We start from the raw sequence: 16,783 nt of genomic DNA on the forward strand, positions 1-16,783 counted from the left end.
GGTGTTTTCTGCGAGGCTTCCCGCTTTCCGACGGCTACGAAGGACTGCTGCCCTGACTGTCGCCCTGTCTTGGACCCTCGATAGATCCTTTGTAGAGCGAGACGATAGACAGTCTTCTGGTGGCATGACAGATATTTTGGTTAAGTATAAGTGGGTCGCTCCCACGATCTTTGTTTGGTTCTTGGTATTGGGTTGATTCGGTCACTGCAGTAATCGAAGCCGAGGGGCTCGTATATTTGCGAGAGTATCGATAGTCGATAACCCCTTGAAGTTGGAAGCTAGATTAGTGAGCTATAAGATGCCTGGTCTTAGCAAACTTAGAAAATGGTTTAGTTGTGGTTGCAACAAGGATTCCCGACTAGAGGATTCGTGTCCGATACCTCCGGTTGGAACTCCGACTTATGAGCTCTATTCAAAACACGGAGTGGGTTCTATTACTTATAATGAAGTATGGGTCCGCTATACTAGAAAAGATGGTGTCTTACGATGTCCCCAACATGGTAGTTTAGAATCAAATATTTTAGATAATCTGGAAGTTGCGTTATTTAAGAAGAAAGCCCGGCCGGTAATGTTTGACTCTTTCCGCCTTTGGCGAAAGGAAGCCAAACAGAAAGAAAATAAACAAGCTAAGAGATATAGGAAGGATTAGGATATGTCAGTACTACAAGCTGCTAGGCAGTATAGGGATGATGGAGAGGAGGAGCGAGTGAAGTTCTATATAGGCAGCGTCGTATGGCCATAGATAAATGTTATCCGGCCTTGCCGTCTCCTCCTCCAAAAGCGATTGAAGATCTTGAAAAAGATCCTTTGATCTCTCACTTACTGAGATTGCTACCCCCTTATGTACAGGGTGCTACTGCACCTCTATTACCCCGGTTGTTCCACGCTTTGTTGTTCAACCTCCTGCTGTTGTTCAGCCACCTGGTACTCCACAGATGGTTTTACCTCCTCCTGCGCAACCCGCTCTAGGGTCGCCAGCTTTGCTACCAGCTTTGCCTCAGACTCCTTTGCCTTCTACTTCTGCATCTGAGACTCCTACTGTTCTTATTCCTACACCTTCTTTGCCTCAAAATACTTATTCTCCTGTTCTTATGTCTGCTTCTTCTCCTTCTGTTCGAAAACGAATGACAGAGACTGTTTCTAATCTGTTGTCTCCATTGTTTGGGTCACTGAATATGACCCCTGTTTCGGAACGTAAGCAGAGTCGTAGTCAGCTTCCCAGTTCCGGGGAAACGGGCTGTGTTGGATTTGTTGGCTCGTAGATGGATAATAAATGCTTCAAGGTATAATTTGCCAGCGGTTATGGATGTTTTCTTTCAGTGGGAACCGCCTAAGCAAAGGTATGTTTTCGATGTGATGTGTACTTTTCTGTGTCAGGAATGGGAAGATAATGAGTTGGGTCAGATTCCGCAGGATGTGCTTGATGTTCAGTCAGATTTTGCTAAAGGGATGATAGTGGAATCTGATGTTACAGATGCCGTAGAGACGATACTGGCTTTTAGGTCTAGACTTCGGCCTCAGACATTGTACGAACCTGATTCCTCTGTTAGAAGAAAAGCGAGACAGTATCCCATGAGAGAAGTTCCTCCTGTATGGAAGGAAGCAGTTCAGGCTGATGCGAATCAGGGTATTGTTGCCGCTCCGGCACATTTTCAGCGAGTATGGGTACATGTCCCTTGGAAGAGAGCAGAGGTCTTGGCTCTTAAGCAGACCTTACCTGAACCTTGCAAGAATCCTGCTGGTTACTATAAAGAATTTTCCCAGACAGTAGATGCGTGTATTATGAATTTAGCTGATATTGACATGTTGATGGGTAATGTAGTTCCGCAACCTTTGTGGGCGAAGATTCGTCACGAGAATCATGCGCAAGAGTTGGGAGATACGTGGGCGAATATTGTTGCTGCAGATGCTAGACAAGAGGGAGGTGCTAAACCTGAACCTTTAGTTTCAGAATTGCCATGTAGAATTATTAATTTGATGAAAATGATGATGCCTGCGTTACGAGTGAATTGGGATAAGTTAGCAGCATGCAAGCAGAAGAAAGATGAGAGTGTGTCTGATTTCTTCACTAGGTTTGAAGAGACGTTTATTGATCATAGTGGTCAGGACTTGAGTACGGAAGGTGGTCAAAGGTTGTTTGTGGATAAATTTGTCTTTGATTTGCTTCCCGAACTCTCTAATAAGCTGAAGGACTCTGAGAGTTCATGGGCTGTTTCTTCGTCGGCCCAGATATTGGCTACTGCCCAATACTATGAGAATAGGGATAAAGATGAGAAGGATAAAGCGGAGAAGAAAACGAAAGATTTAAAGACGAAAGTTCTTTTGCAGCAAGCTTATCCGCCTCGTCAAAATCAGCCTCAGTTTCAGCAACCTCCACAATTTCAGAGATTGTTACAGAAGCCTGAGCCTTATGTTCAGCGATTCTTTCCTGGCCCTAATCAGTGTGCTTATTGTAGAGAGGAAGGTCATTTCAAGAATAGTTGCCCGGCTTTGTTGCAACGTACGAATGGTGCACCTGGTCAGAGAGGTCGTGGTGGTTTTCAGCAAACCCCTAGGAGTAGGGGACATGGTGTGATTCCCCAGAATGAGCGTTCTCCCTTCCTTCAGAATTCTGCAAATTATTTTGACAGACAGAATGTTCTGAGTGGTCAGTCTGCTCAGTATTATGTTGAGGATTACTATGTCGAAGGTGAGAGTTCTTGTTATAATGATAGCTAGGACAGCCATGGGCAAAGAGAGGGAGTAGTGTCAGTTCCAGTAGATCAGAGTAGACCTTATGTTGAAGTGATTACATCAGGTGTGGTAGAACCTTTTCTTTTGGATACTGGTGCGACAAAGAGTTCTATTATGCATTCTAAACTCCCTGGCGCACCTTTGTCTGGCTTGACCAATGTTTCAGTAGGATTTTCAGGCGCCCCAGTTCGTAATCCGGTTTTAGTCCTTTGTCCCTTTCCATTGGCCCTTGTGAATTGGAAGCTCCACTTATTCTAACGACTGGTTGTAATGAGAATCTGTTGGTTTTGGACTTGCTGAAAAGATTGTATGCGACATTGCATTGTTCTCCTTCAGGAGTACAACTTACTCTTGGTAAGAAAGTGATTTCTCCAATGTATTTGTCTAAAGATTGTTTGCCACTGGAATTGCGTTCGCTTCCTGATACGCTTTGGGCTACGGGTCCAAATGATGTGGGCCTTTTGCAAATTCCACCGTATATTGTTACGCTCAAATCGAATGCTAAGCTACCTCGTATTCCACAGTATAAAATATCGAGCGATGGCGAGAGAGCTCTTTTGGCGATTGTCTATGATCTGGTTGAGAAGGGTGTAGTTGAAGAAACGAGAGGAAATGTGTGTAACAGTCCTGTTTTGGCTGTCCTTAAGCGTACTGATGCTTCTAAGCCACCTGTGTATAGGTTTGTGATCGACCTTCGAGAGGTTAACAAGATTGTGGTGCCACAGTTTCCTGTGGTCCCTGATATCACTGCTTTGTTGACCCTGATCCCTGCTTCGGCAGCTTGGTTTTCTGTGATTGATCTAAAGAATGCTTTCTTTAGCATTCCGATTGCCGAGGAGAGTAGGGATATTTTCGGCTTCTCTTTAGGAGGACGAAGCTTCCGGTTTAAGAGAGCTCCCCAAGGTTATTGTGAAAGTCCCTCAATCTATAGTCAGGCGTTGAAAACTCAGCTTGATGGTTTTGTGTTACCTGTTGGTGCTACTCTTATTCAGTACGTTGATGATTTGTTGATTACTGCTGATGACGAAAAGATTTGTAAAGAGGCTACTCTTTCGTTGTTGCGGTATTTGTCTGACCTTCATCATAAAGTGTCACCTTCAAAGTTGCAATATTGTCGCCAAGAAGTAACCTACTTAGGTCATCTCTTGTCGAAGGAGGGAAGGCGATTAACCCCAGAACGAATTCAAGCGATTGCGCAAATGAGTGTGTCAGTTACACAGAGAGAAGTTCGTGCTTTTTTGGGTATTACTTCGTATTGCAGACAATGGATCCCAAATTTTCCTCTTCTTGCGAAACCTCTGTTGGCATTGACTACGAAAGATACTCCGTATCCTCTTCCTTGGTTTGACGAATGTCAGAAAAGTTTTTCTGAATTACGTGATGCATTGTGTTCGGCTCCTGTGTTGGGTACTTCAGACTATAGCAAGCCTTTCACGTTTTGCGTACACGAGAGAGAAGGTTGTGCGTTGTCAGTGTTGACACAACCTTTTGGGGACAAGTAGCGTCCATGTGAGTATTTTTCAGCGATGTTAGATCCGGTAGCTAAAGCGTTGCCGAGTTGTCTGAGAGCTACAGCGGCAGCTGCTGTTTCTATCCGACAGTCTGCTGGTTTGGTACTGGATAACACGTTGATTGTGATGGTTCCGCATGCAGTTATGTTATGTTATGTTAAATTTAATTTCTATAGCGCACGGCTACTCCATAAGAGTGGCCCGGCGCTTTGTTTGGCAGCTCAGAAAGAAAGAACATAACACCATAAAAAAACACAGCTAAGCAGAAGACAGAAAACAAACTAGAGGTTAAAAAGCCGGGTCTTAAGGCCCTTCCTGAACAAAAGAAGATTAGATGTACCGCGCAAGGCCAGAGGCAAAGTATTCCAGAGCTGTGGGGCCCTCAGACTGAAGGAGCGCCCCCCGATACGAGCCTTCATCACTCGGGGAACCACGGCCAAAAACAAGGCTTCAGACCGCAGAGATCGAGCCGGGCGGTAGAAGACAAGCCTGCGCTGCAAGTACTTTGCTCCAGAGCCAAAAAGCGCTTTGTGAACCAAGGTCAACACTTTGAACATAATTCGCTTCCGGATGGGCAGCCAATGAAGCGACTGCACCAAACCGGACACTCTAGCTCGCCTATGGAGGCCAAAGATAGCACAACCTGCAGCCGCTGTACAAGATAGTCCGGAAGACCCAAATAGAGGACGTTGGCATAGTCCAATCTGGAGCCAATTAGGCAGTGGATACCTTATTAAATAGGATCAAGACACAGCACCTTACTAGTGCACGTCTTTCAGGTTACGAGTTGACACTGTTGGCTAGCCATGTTCATATTAAGAGATGTAATGTGTTGAATCCAGCTACGTTGTTGCCGATCTCTACAGAGTCGGATGCTCAGGAACAGCATGATTGTTTTCTTCGGACAGAGGAAGAAACAAAAGCTAGGATTGATCTGAAGGATACGCCTCTTGAGAATGTTGATGGTACTCTGTGGGTTGATGGTTCGTGCTTTAAGCTTCCGAATGGTGAAACGACTGCAGCGTATGCTATCACAACTTTACATACAGTTGTTGAGACAGCACGCATACCACAGAATTCAGCTCAAGCGGCAGAGCTAATTGCATTGACACGAGTGTGTGTGTTGTCGGAAGGAAAGCGAGTGAATGTTTATACCGATAGCCAATATGCGTTTGGTGTTGCTCACAGTTTTGGGTGTTTGTGGAGAGAACGAGGATTCCTTACTTCCCATGGCACGAAAATTCAGCATGGGCAGTTAGTGAATGAGCTCTTGGAATCTCTCACTCTCCCAGAGCAGATTGTAATTGTGAAGTGTAGTGCGCATAAGAAAGTTGTGGACGATGTTGGTCGAGGGAATGCGTTTGCGGGTGAAGTTGCGAAGGAAACGGCGAAAGACATGATGAGCCGTATGTATGTTGCAGGCCCTGCAAATTGGGTTATGGCTGGTGGAATGTGTGAAGACACAATAGAAAGTGTGAAGATGATTCAGGCTGAAGCTACAGAGAAGGAAGTGAGTACGTGGAGAGAAAGTACGGGTTTGTTGGATTCTACAGGTTGTTGGATTGAGTTGTCAGAACACCAGCGATGGTTGTTACCAGATGCGTATGTGCTCCCAGTGGTTACGATGGCTCATGGAATGGCTCATATCAGTGTAAAAGGGATATGCAAGTTGTTGGCTCCGGTTTGGCAGAATGCTGGAATTCCGAAATGTGCTGAGAACGTGGTGAAACATTGTATGATTTGTCTGAAGTATAATCCTGGTAAGGGAACTCCAACCCCAGCTGGTCATTTTGCTCCTCCGACGTATCCGTTTGAGGTGATACAGCTATATTACATTCACATGGAAAGATGCAACAATCTGTAGTATGTTCTTGTGGTTGTTTGCGCCTTTTCCAGATGGATAGAGGCCTACCCCTTGAAGGATACTACTGCCTTGTCTACAGCCAAGGTTTTGCTGAGAGAGTATTTCATAGGTGTGGTTTGCAGAGAATTGTATGGTCGGACAATGGGAGTGAATTTGTGGGTCAAATTATGAAGAAAGTGTGTGCTGGAATAGGGATAAGGCAGAAGTTTCATGCAGCGAATCACCCCCAGTCTGCTGGACTTGTTGAATGCTACAATGGTACCTTGAAGCTGAAATTAGCTAAGGTACAAGCGAACACTGGTCTTACATGGCCGGATGCTTTGCCGTTGGCTCTTTTGTCATCAAGGACGACTGTGCATTCTCGAGTGGGACTTAGTCCGTATGAAAATGTGTTTGGTCGTCCGGTGAATGTTTGGGGTGTACCTCGTCCAAAAGAATACAGCAGTATTGAGTACCCTATGGTGGTGGATTATTACATGACTTGACTGCTAAATTACGTGTTCTCCACCGACAGGTCTATGACAGTCTGCCGACAGCTACTACAGATCCAGGACACTCCATCGAACCTGGACATTATGTTCTCGTCAAGAATTTCCAGTGCACCAAGAACTTGGAACCAAGATGGATTGGTCCTTATTTGGTGCTTTTAGTTACTAGAACCGCTGTTAGAGTAGCTGGCAAAAAGAACTGGGTGCATGCCACCCACTGTAAAAAAGTTCCTTTGCCCGTACCATATGATCAGTGGGTGAAGGATGGTATAGCTGATTCGGAATGTGAGCGAGTCCCTAGATTCATTCCTTTTAGTGATGCTCATTTGACATGGACTCGTTCAGAACGCGAGGATGATGATTTTCTGCAAGCTGCTGTGCCTCCACATCTGAAGATTGATACCACCAATCCGGAACTTTTCTTTCAAGATCCTACTGTGCCTGATAAAGAACGCTACGATTTCAGACCAAGAAAGCTTGTACATATGGACAAATAAAACGTGAAACTGGAAAAAAAATTTAGATAGTGAATTTACACCTTGTCATATCAGGAATCTTTTTTTCTTTTTCCTTTTTCGAGTCACCATCCGAACTCTGCTGCAGGGTCACGGTAGGAAGTTCTTAAGGGGTGAGCCACGTATTGACGAAAGGTCTGTGGTCCAGGGTCGTTAGTGCGATCTTGGCGCACACTTAAGTGAAGAAGGTAACGACCGTGGGCAGCACGTTAGAGGATGGAGTTTTCTGAGTCTGACCAGAGTGTTAGGAAAGTGGATTCTAAAGTCCGAATATGTATATTGGTTTGTAGCAAATGTTTTTAATAATGTGTTTTCTAATGCTTTTGAATGTTACGTTAGCTTGTGTGGGTTTGATTTTCTATGCCACACAACAGCCGCTTACATCTACCTCCCAACCTGTTCTTTCTTTTTCTACTGTTTCTCCACATGACTTTCATACGTTACCTGAACATGAAAAGACACGTAGATCAGAATTTGTGAACAATTCGTTTATACAGATGTTGCATCAGCATCAGCTAGTTGTGAATATTACGAATTGTTGGGTGTGTGGTCTTATGCCACATACGACAGATAAGGGAATGCCATATTTGGTTTTGCCTTTTTCACCTAATGGGTCAGTTTGGGCACTCCACTCGATGTTTATCTATGCGAATGAAGCCTCTCCAGTGCGTTCTGTTAAGGATAATGTGAGTAAGAATGCTTTGGTACGGGGAATAGTCGATATGATTAGAGATATCAACGCGTATAATCTCGTATCCCCAAAGATGAGGTACGAGCATATGTCGGTTGGAATAAGACGACATATAGTGTTAGCTTGACGGAGAAAGAGAGACAGCGAAGATCTCCTCCTATTTGGATTGTACCCCACCAGGGTCATCTTTGTTTACAAGGTAATGGTCAGAATCCGAGAGCTCAGCTTGGTAAGAGTGTGTGGGTTCACACATACTTTTATACGTCCCAGAAATCTCCTCCGTTTGTGCCAGCCAAAGGCACGTATTTTGTTTGTTATGACAGAGCGTATACATGGTTGCCGTCTGATTTTTCGGGCACATGTTATGTAGCGTTTTTGCTTCCCCCTACATATACAGCTGATTTCGACTACCACAAGACAAGATTTGGTAGAGGTATTATCGATGTGGAAGATACTGCCGCACAAGAAGTTGGAGACTTCTTTAAGGGTTTCCTGCCCTTTTGGGGTCCTATGGCTAATAGTAGGAATATTCGTCAGTTTACAAGAGTGGTTGAGGCCACTATAAATGAGGCTGTAGGTGCCCTTAGTAATATTACGGCTGAGCTTCAAGCGGATCGCCTTATGACATTACAGAACCGCTTTGTCTTAGATATTATACTGGCAGATAGAGGTGGAGTATGCAAATTGATCGGATCTAGGTGCTGCGTTTTCATACCAGATAATGCCCCGACGGTGTACCAAGCCATCCAGAAGTTGCATAAGTTTGCTGAGTCTATACACGTAGACGAAGGTAACTGGTCGTTGATGGGATGTTTTTGTGAACTGCTGTCCAAATGGGGATGGAAGATTCTGATGTTTCTTGGTATGGCTTTAGCAATCCTTTTCTCGTGTTGCTTATGCATCCAGTGTGGTCCCGCCATTTGTGGCCTTTGTGCTACGATCTGTGTGAGAAGACCCGTTTCGAGAGAAGTGAAAGAGAATAAGATGATGTTACAGCAACAACTTGATGATCTGATGAGAATAGATATAGACCTGGATTGAAGTGAGTTTAGGTCATTGCCTACGTAATGGCAAAAGGAGGGCCTGAGGTTCCGTGGGTTTTTGGGACCGGACTCCATTTTGTTTTGCATTTTTCGAGACGCCATTTTGTGTTGCCCTCACGTAGGCCGTAGTAGTAAACGAACGAACGAAGTTGCATGGGCCTCGTTGTTCATGTACAATTTAACGTGGGCCTTTTCGACTTGCGAGTGAACTGCAAGATGCTGACCCCTTCACCTGAAATTGACCCTTCTACGAAACTAGTTTCGTTAGCTGATAGTAATCTGGAAATCCAATCATTGTTCAGGATATCGTTAGCCTTTAGTTTCTTGCACATATCTTATCCTACTCTACATCTGAATTGCTCTTTCCTTTATGTCTTTTCATTACATGGATAGTGCTTTCAATTATGGGTTTGTCCGGCTTTTGGTAATCATTTTTGGGACAGTCCTAATAATTAACTTGTGGGGTTGGTACAATGTAAAGTGAGCTTTTTGGAATGTGATAATGCATAGAAATGTGTTTCTATTGGTCAGAATTTGCCGCAATGAGTGTGCATTTGTAATGGGTTGAAACTGTGCATAAAAGAAGATGTCTTGCTCTTGACACAAATTGAGCAGGTTCCTGAGTTGTACACCGTGTTGTATTGCTTGGTTCACTGTTACTAGCTGCAGCTAATAAATTTGATCTCTGACGCCACCTAGAAGTATTCCGTGTCTCTGTTTGCCAAGACAGGTGAATCCGAAGACATCGGGTGTGTCCCTGGCACCGCCGGTTCTGAAAAAGACCCGGTTCTTCAGGGGGTGAATGTTTGCATTGTCCAGCATTCCGTCCATCAGTTGTTTCTTTTGCATATTTCCCCCTAAGTGGGAAGGGTATGCCCAGATGTGGGTCCCGTGCTCACTACACCACTGGATTCAAGCTTACCTGGCTGATGAAGGGTAATGCCCTGAAACTGGTCCCAGGATGCTTGTTTCCAGTCCAGGGAGGCTCTGGCTTGGCAGTTTGGGTTGGACTGTTCCCACAAGGAACAGGGTCAAGGCTGATCTGCAAATGGCTGGGTCCAAACTGGGGTGGTTTGGTGAGCAAAAGAATGATGGATTTAACCCATATCCTTGTGGCTTGGGTTGAATGTTTGCATTGTCCAGCATTCTGTCCATCAATTGTTCCTTTTGCCTATTATTTCAGATAGCACATCTCTGTGCTAAATTATGTGGTAAAAACCACTCTCAAACAACCGCACCACACCCCAGTCAACACGCCTCACCCCACCCCAGTCAACACACCTCAACACAACTCACCACACTGCACCCCAGTCAACATGCCACACCGCACCATAACACACTGCACCCCAGTGAAAACACTTCACTGCACCTCAACACACCGCATAACACCCCACTCAACACACCACTCTGCACCTCAAAACACTGCACTGCATCTCAGTCAACATGCCGCACTGCACCACAATCAACACACCACACTGCACCTCAGTCAACACACCTCACTCCACCTCAACACACCGCACCGCACCCCAGCTAACACGCCACACTGTACCACAACACACCACATTGCACCTCAAAACACCGCACCACACCTGTCAACACTCCTCACCACACTATACCACACCCCAGTCAACACGCCACACCACACCTCACCACACTGCACCATACCACACCTCAGTTAACACGCTGCACTGCACCTCAGCACACCATGCCACAGCTCAATACACCGCACCACACCCCAGTCAACACGCCACACCACACCTTAACACACTGCACCATACCACACCTCAGTTAACATGCTGCACTGCACCTCAGCACACCATGCCACAGCTCAATACACCGCACCACACCCCAGTCAACATGCCGCACCTCAACACACAGCACCGCAGCTAACACACCGCGCTGCACCACACTGCACCACACCTCGGTCAACACACCGCAGCCGAACTGTTGATCCTGGGCATGAAGTGGCCAGTGATCACTCATTCATCGATTTATTAAAATTGTAAAGTAGAGAATAACTTGCTTCCGGGTTTAAGAGCACAGAAAATGTAAAATACTTTTTATTTTATTTTTATTTGTTTTTTTAATTTGACACAAAGAAATGCCACAAGTGCACCGAAACGAGAATCAAATGGACCTCTGGGCCAAACAACACCTAGAGAACAAAAGGAAACAGACCCAAGAGAAAAAATGTATGTGGCCACGTGGAAAAATACATTCACAGAACAGGAAATGCTCATCACCAATGGATTTGTTGTTCTTGACTGCTCAACAGCACTTTCCTCAATGAGAACATTTCAGTCCATTTTTAGAGTGTTGTACTTTACATTTTTGTTAATTCTCTTACATGGTAAAAGAAAACAGTGCTGTTGTGTCTCCACCACCCTCCTTCCCTTTCATTTTGGAAAGCTGGAGAAATGTCAAGATATATCTTTAGAGTCACTTCTTATTTTGCATTTCTCTGTTTTAGTCTGTAAACATCAACTCCCCTATAGTTTTACTCCAAGACCCTCCCTGTCCGGTCTGTCCTGCAGGGTCCGGATGTGCTCGCAGTACTTGTGCTGTAAACTCTGTGCGCAAAAAGACGACCTGTTGAGTTCTGGCCTGTGCCCTCTGCATTGGGGATTGGGTCTGGGTGCTTGGCCAAAAAGGCAACAGGTAGGAGCCTCCCAGTCATCTTCTGCTGACCCGCCCTTCCAACTTTTAGCATGGTCCCACACACCGCCCCTTGCTTTCCCACCATCCTAACACTTAGGGTTTCCCATACATCTTCCCCTGCTGACCCTACCTTACAACTAGGTTTGTCGCACACACAGTTCCCTACTTCCCGACTATTCCAACTCTTAGCTTTGTCTTACACAGCCTCCCCTGCTTCTCCACTTGGACCAGCTCTTAGGTTCTTGCACACACCTTCCCTTGCTTCCACACTATTCAAACTCTTAGGGTTTTCCCATACATCTTCCCCTGCTGACCCACAAAATTTCAACTCTTAACTTCGACCCGCACATCTTCTGCTGCCCAGTGGATCCCGCCTGCTTTGAAATACCTTCTTTTGCATAACCTTCCAGTACACCATTTCCTGCTCTTGACCGCATGACTCTCACCTATGTTACTCACATCATCTCCCAGTACACAACCACTAGATCTCCTCCTGTTAAACCATCTGACCTACAATGCTGCTCTTCAAACCACATGTAGTTGCTGCCACCCAACAAAAACCCCACTGACTCCACATCATCTACTGCTGTCAAACTATGGGGTGTTCACTTCACCTTCTCAAAATCACTGCTGCTAAACCAGAGAAACAGTGCTGGCCTTACACTTTCTGATGCTATCAAATTATACAGCTGGTTCTCAAAACACTGCTGCAGCCCAACAAGACCAAAATACCTGCTACCCTCACACCATCTTTTGCTGATAAACCATTGGTGTATATCAGACCATCTTGTACTATCCAACCATCCTCCTGCCTTTTCTGTCCTTTGCACCATCACATTCTGTTTAGCAAATAGACTACTGCTTCCATTGCTCCACCACATAGAATTACCCAGCCATTGCAACTACATCTGCTGCTGCCCCTTGATTGGTCTGCTGCTGCGCAAACGTGAAGCTTTGTCCGACGTCCCTCTCCTCTGCTGCTTTTGGGCCACCCCTTTCTCCTTAACCATCTCAAGTAAATGTGTTGTCTCAGGGGCATTGCCTTGATGGGCCTTTTAGAAGGTAATCAGATGAAGGTAGATATATGGGATCTCCTCAGCTCTACTGTCTTCCCTTCCTATGAGAATCCAGACTTGTCCATGAAGTAAATTTAGACTGGAGTATCTCCCACTGGCAAAGGAAGCCAGCCACCCATTTCTCATAAATGTGTCTCACCGACAGCCATTGCATCTCATCACTCATGCAATGTACCTGTGTAGAAAATGTCCACGTTTCAGAACCTGTTGTAGAGCAAAATGCATACACTAACCTCCTGGAACCAAAACATGGAAATATGGAAATATTTTCCCGGAAGATCAAACGAAGGCCAGAACCAGAAATCCATAATTTGCCCAGAATGCGAAAACCCTTTAAGCGCATGTCTCTGAATTTTCATTTTTTTCCAGCATGAGATTTACCCCTAGTCCCGATTCTCCTGAAGAATTTAGTGCAATTTTTAGGGCTGAAAGTCTAAGGCAGTAGTTAAATGTTGTATCAAAAATAGAGTGTGCACCCAACAGCTCCCTGCTTACAAAAATGGTGAAAAGGTCTTATCTTCTATTAGGCTGAATGTAAGATTTTTGAGCTCCTGGACAGAGCCCACCATTTTGTAGCCCAGTTGATCCAGCACCTGTTGGCATGCATTTTGGGTGAACTCTACAATCTCATATGACAGAGTCAATCTCCAGCTCTCAGCAATTGCTGCAGAATTTCTCACAGTTCCATATTTGTGCTTTGCGGAAGAGTCGTCCCCCCTGGTGTTGTTCATGATCCATCGCTCGACAGTTCCATCTATGGGTATACCAAGAAAGGCATAGATCTCCTCTGTTTTTTTCATTGGATCCCTGGCCAGGTCTTCATACCTCACCAACATGTACTTGCCCTTCAGCCACGTTGGCCTATTCAGCCCAGTCGAGACGGAATTCAAGAAATCCTCACAGACGGTGGTGAGCTGGGTGGCGTCCAGGTTGTAGGGCTTTCGACCTGTGGCTCTCCAAATCCTCCATAACCTGTAGGTGTCCCGGAAGGTTTCACTTCTGGAAGCCAGGATACCTCTGGGGTCTCTCACCAACTGGATGACCTTCAGGTTCAGCCTGGGGTCTTCCACCAATGCTCTAAGGTCATTGACTTCAGGAACACGCACTGTTTTGATAGCCACATGGCCACGCTCTCTACAAGACTCGGTGGCCAATGTCAAGTTCAAGGTACCACATTTTTTCATGCAGTCTCCTTCTTCAATGTTCACGTCTATTGGTCCCATAGCCTCACAAACTGGTGGAGAACATAAGGCCTTACTGGCACCTCTGCGGAACAGTTTGTCCGTTGTGTGGTTTACTGGCTGTGGCTTAATGTAGTTCTCCAAAAAGTAAAGATCACAGTCATATAAGCTTCTCAGAAGGTCCCTGCTGGCTCCCAGCATGACCCGTCTGTCAGCGGTGCTCTTACTCAGGGACAACTTTGGAACCAGTGTGTACTGGACATGATACAGTGGCTCAAACAAGTAAAAGATGTCTGAGTGTTGATTGAACAGCTGCCCACCAAACGAGGATCCGCTCCTGGTGGTTGCCAAAATGAGGATGTGGGTCTTCTTGGAGAGGTTATAAGCTGAGGTTGGGCTTTCCTCGCACAGACCATCCGTGTCTTGGCCCAAACTACAGTTGGTTGGATTAGGGTTGGGGCACGGGTGAAGGGACTTGGTGGTAAAAGTGCGGATGGCGGTGTACTGAATTGCAATGGAAGCCAAGGCTAGTAGGAGGACAGCCTTCCAGGAACATTGCATGGCTGGGCGCCGTCATGAAGCTTCTTCTCGGCCCTCTGTGTATCTGTAACGCAAAACAAATTCAACCGTTAGTTAATGTAGAAACACCAGTCAAGCATATAAAGAACAAGATGGAAGGGAAGCTAAGCAAGTGTCAACCTCCTCATAGGACTGTTATCATCTTTCAGCTGATCTCCATAAACCTCTGTACAAATGTTCCCTACAGGGGATGATACTGCTGCTGTGTATAAACTACAACAGTTCTCTTGTTACAATTCTAAATCAATGAGAAGGAAATACAATATCTACTTTACGAAAGAGTAACTTCCATCCACTCTACATAATGCCAGAGTAACCTACACCGTTGCACTCCTTTTCCTAAGGGAGTCCAGCCTATTTCTTCCTCTTACAAGACTCTCTTGTTCTGTTGTATTATAAACAGATGTGCCAGGTCCTCCCTTATTACCAGGGCCTACTGATCTAAGAAACGTTTCCTTGTTATACCGTTATTCATTGACCGGTATGAGATACTCCATGCCTACCTCCATAGTTATTCTGGGAGTCACTGTCTTGATCTTGCCTTCATCCCCTTATGAAGCATGTGCGTCTTCACCATAACACCACCCTTGTTGTCCTAGTCCTCCATCTTCATCTTTAAACCACAATTTTGACTTAATTTGTACTTTTTTTGTAATTTCCTCAAGAAATCCAATGTCCCTTTTCCTAGAGTAAAGCACTTTCCCACCACCTCCTTTACCAAGCCGTCCACTCACCGAAGCAATTCCAATACTTTCTTTGATAATTCAATTGGTTCTTTCAACCAAACCATTTGCCTTAAAGTTATACGCTCTGTACATTAGGAAACTATCCCTGTTTTCCCAGAAAATTCTCCCTCTCAAATAAATATGTGTCACCAGCATTGTAAGTAATCAACATTACAGGATTCCCTTCTCGTCTACAAATGTATAAACGGACTGTATTACTTTCTTCGTACTCACAGGCTCTGTTCCTGGCCTCTGGGTAAGGGTGTAAATGAGAAACAAGCAACTCTTAGATCTTCTTCTTGTACTGGCAATGCCCCTTACACTATCTTTTTACATGAATTTCCAAAAGGACAATGGCCTCCATTGATAACACCCATGTTCAGTTAGCTGAAGTAACCATTCTTCAGTCTTTTACCAATATCTCACGCTTGTCCCTCCCAGGCACCAACACAACATGTGCATGCTTCTCTCTTGTATACATCTACCAAGTGTCGGCTATAGGCTACTGGTTGAACTGCTGCTCCATGGATTTTGAGATTTTGCCACTACCATCCTTTCTACTTCAAACATTTCTAGATTGTCCACTCTCAATGTATCTTTTACTAGAGAATAGCCATACAGATCCATTGCCGTGGAGGGCCCTTCAGCAAATGAACACAAATTTACCTTCCAAATACTTTCGCCCATCTCTGTCGTTCTTGTGTAGTGTTCTCAACAATAGCTACATGTCATTTCACATCCACAACAAGACTCAATCTTCACAATCTATTAGAGGCGCCTTCTTCAACCAGTTTCTTTTTTTTTAATTACTTTTTATTAAAGTTTCTATCGATAACAACACAGGACATTTGGCATTCGAGTGATACAGATCATGGATGTAGAAATTGATTAATATACCAAGGTGACATTAGAACATAGGGCACATTCAACAGTTTGCTGCCAAATACAAGTATTACCGTATTCATCACCTTCCCTCCCATCCCTTAATCCTCCAAACCACTATCTTCAACCAGTTTCTTCTTGACAATGATCCTCATTCTAAATATTTCATACTACAGTTGTTATGCTGTGCTCTTGCCAAACTCTTATCAAACTTTGGTACAGCCTGCCCTGACCTTGAGGTGTAGAACTGGTTGCCCATTTGAACATTCCCTGGACAACCTGCAGATTAATATTTCGAATGCGCTGAAGCCTCATCCAGCACCAGCGATGCCCATCCTACAGCATTTTTGTTCAATGTTTATCAAAGCTCTGAACACTAAAGATGGAATTCCCTTCGACATTATTTTCTTATGTTAACTCCGCTTCCAACATATGGACATTGCTGTCATTGGTCAACAACCTTTGGCTCTTGGTGTCAAGTCAACTATGTTCAATGTTGCAACCTTTATAAATTGCTTAAGCTCCTGAAAGGATTCCCCATTCCAACTCAAACATGCTACATTTTTAATGATATGTCTGATAGTATATGTCCTTTAAGCAAAAATGTACACTTTCTTAATATTCAACCAGACTTTGGTTAAAAGTCATTTATGAGTGCCTCAGGCATCTTTGCCTTATTACTAAGTACTTTGGGCCAGATCTAGAGTTTGACGGAGGGTACTCATTCTCAGGGTGGCTTCTGACATCACACCTGCCACATTAAAAACCGTCAAATGTACAGATTACTACTGGTCTTGTGGTGATCGCTGTACCTTGACAGGAACTGCTGTCATGGCT

The 16,783-nt window shown here is 44.8% G+C and overlaps 1 protein-coding gene across 1 annotated transcript in view; it reads right to left on the bottom strand.

Moving 5' to 3' along the window:
• Positions 1–10,909: 10,909 nt before the first annotated feature.
• Positions 10,910–16,783, bottom strand: part of CHST1 (carbohydrate sulfotransferase 1) — a 210,181-nt gene continuing 204,307 nt past the window's right edge. Inside the window, exon 3 of the mRNA XM_078684696.1 lies at positions 10,910–14,364. Within this exon, the coding sequence (XP_078540822.1) occupies positions 13,071–14,321 (1,251 nt within the window). The 5' untranslated portion in view covers positions 14,322–14,364 and the 3' untranslated portion in view covers positions 10,910–13,070. The remainder of the gene's footprint in view (positions 14,365–16,783) is intronic.

This window comes from Lissotriton helveticus, chromosome 3_2 (assembly GCF_964261635.1).
Source record: "Lissotriton helveticus chromosome 3_2, aLisHel1.1, whole genome shotgun sequence".
NCBI lineage: Eukaryota > Metazoa > Chordata > Amphibia > Caudata > Salamandridae > Lissotriton > Lissotriton helveticus.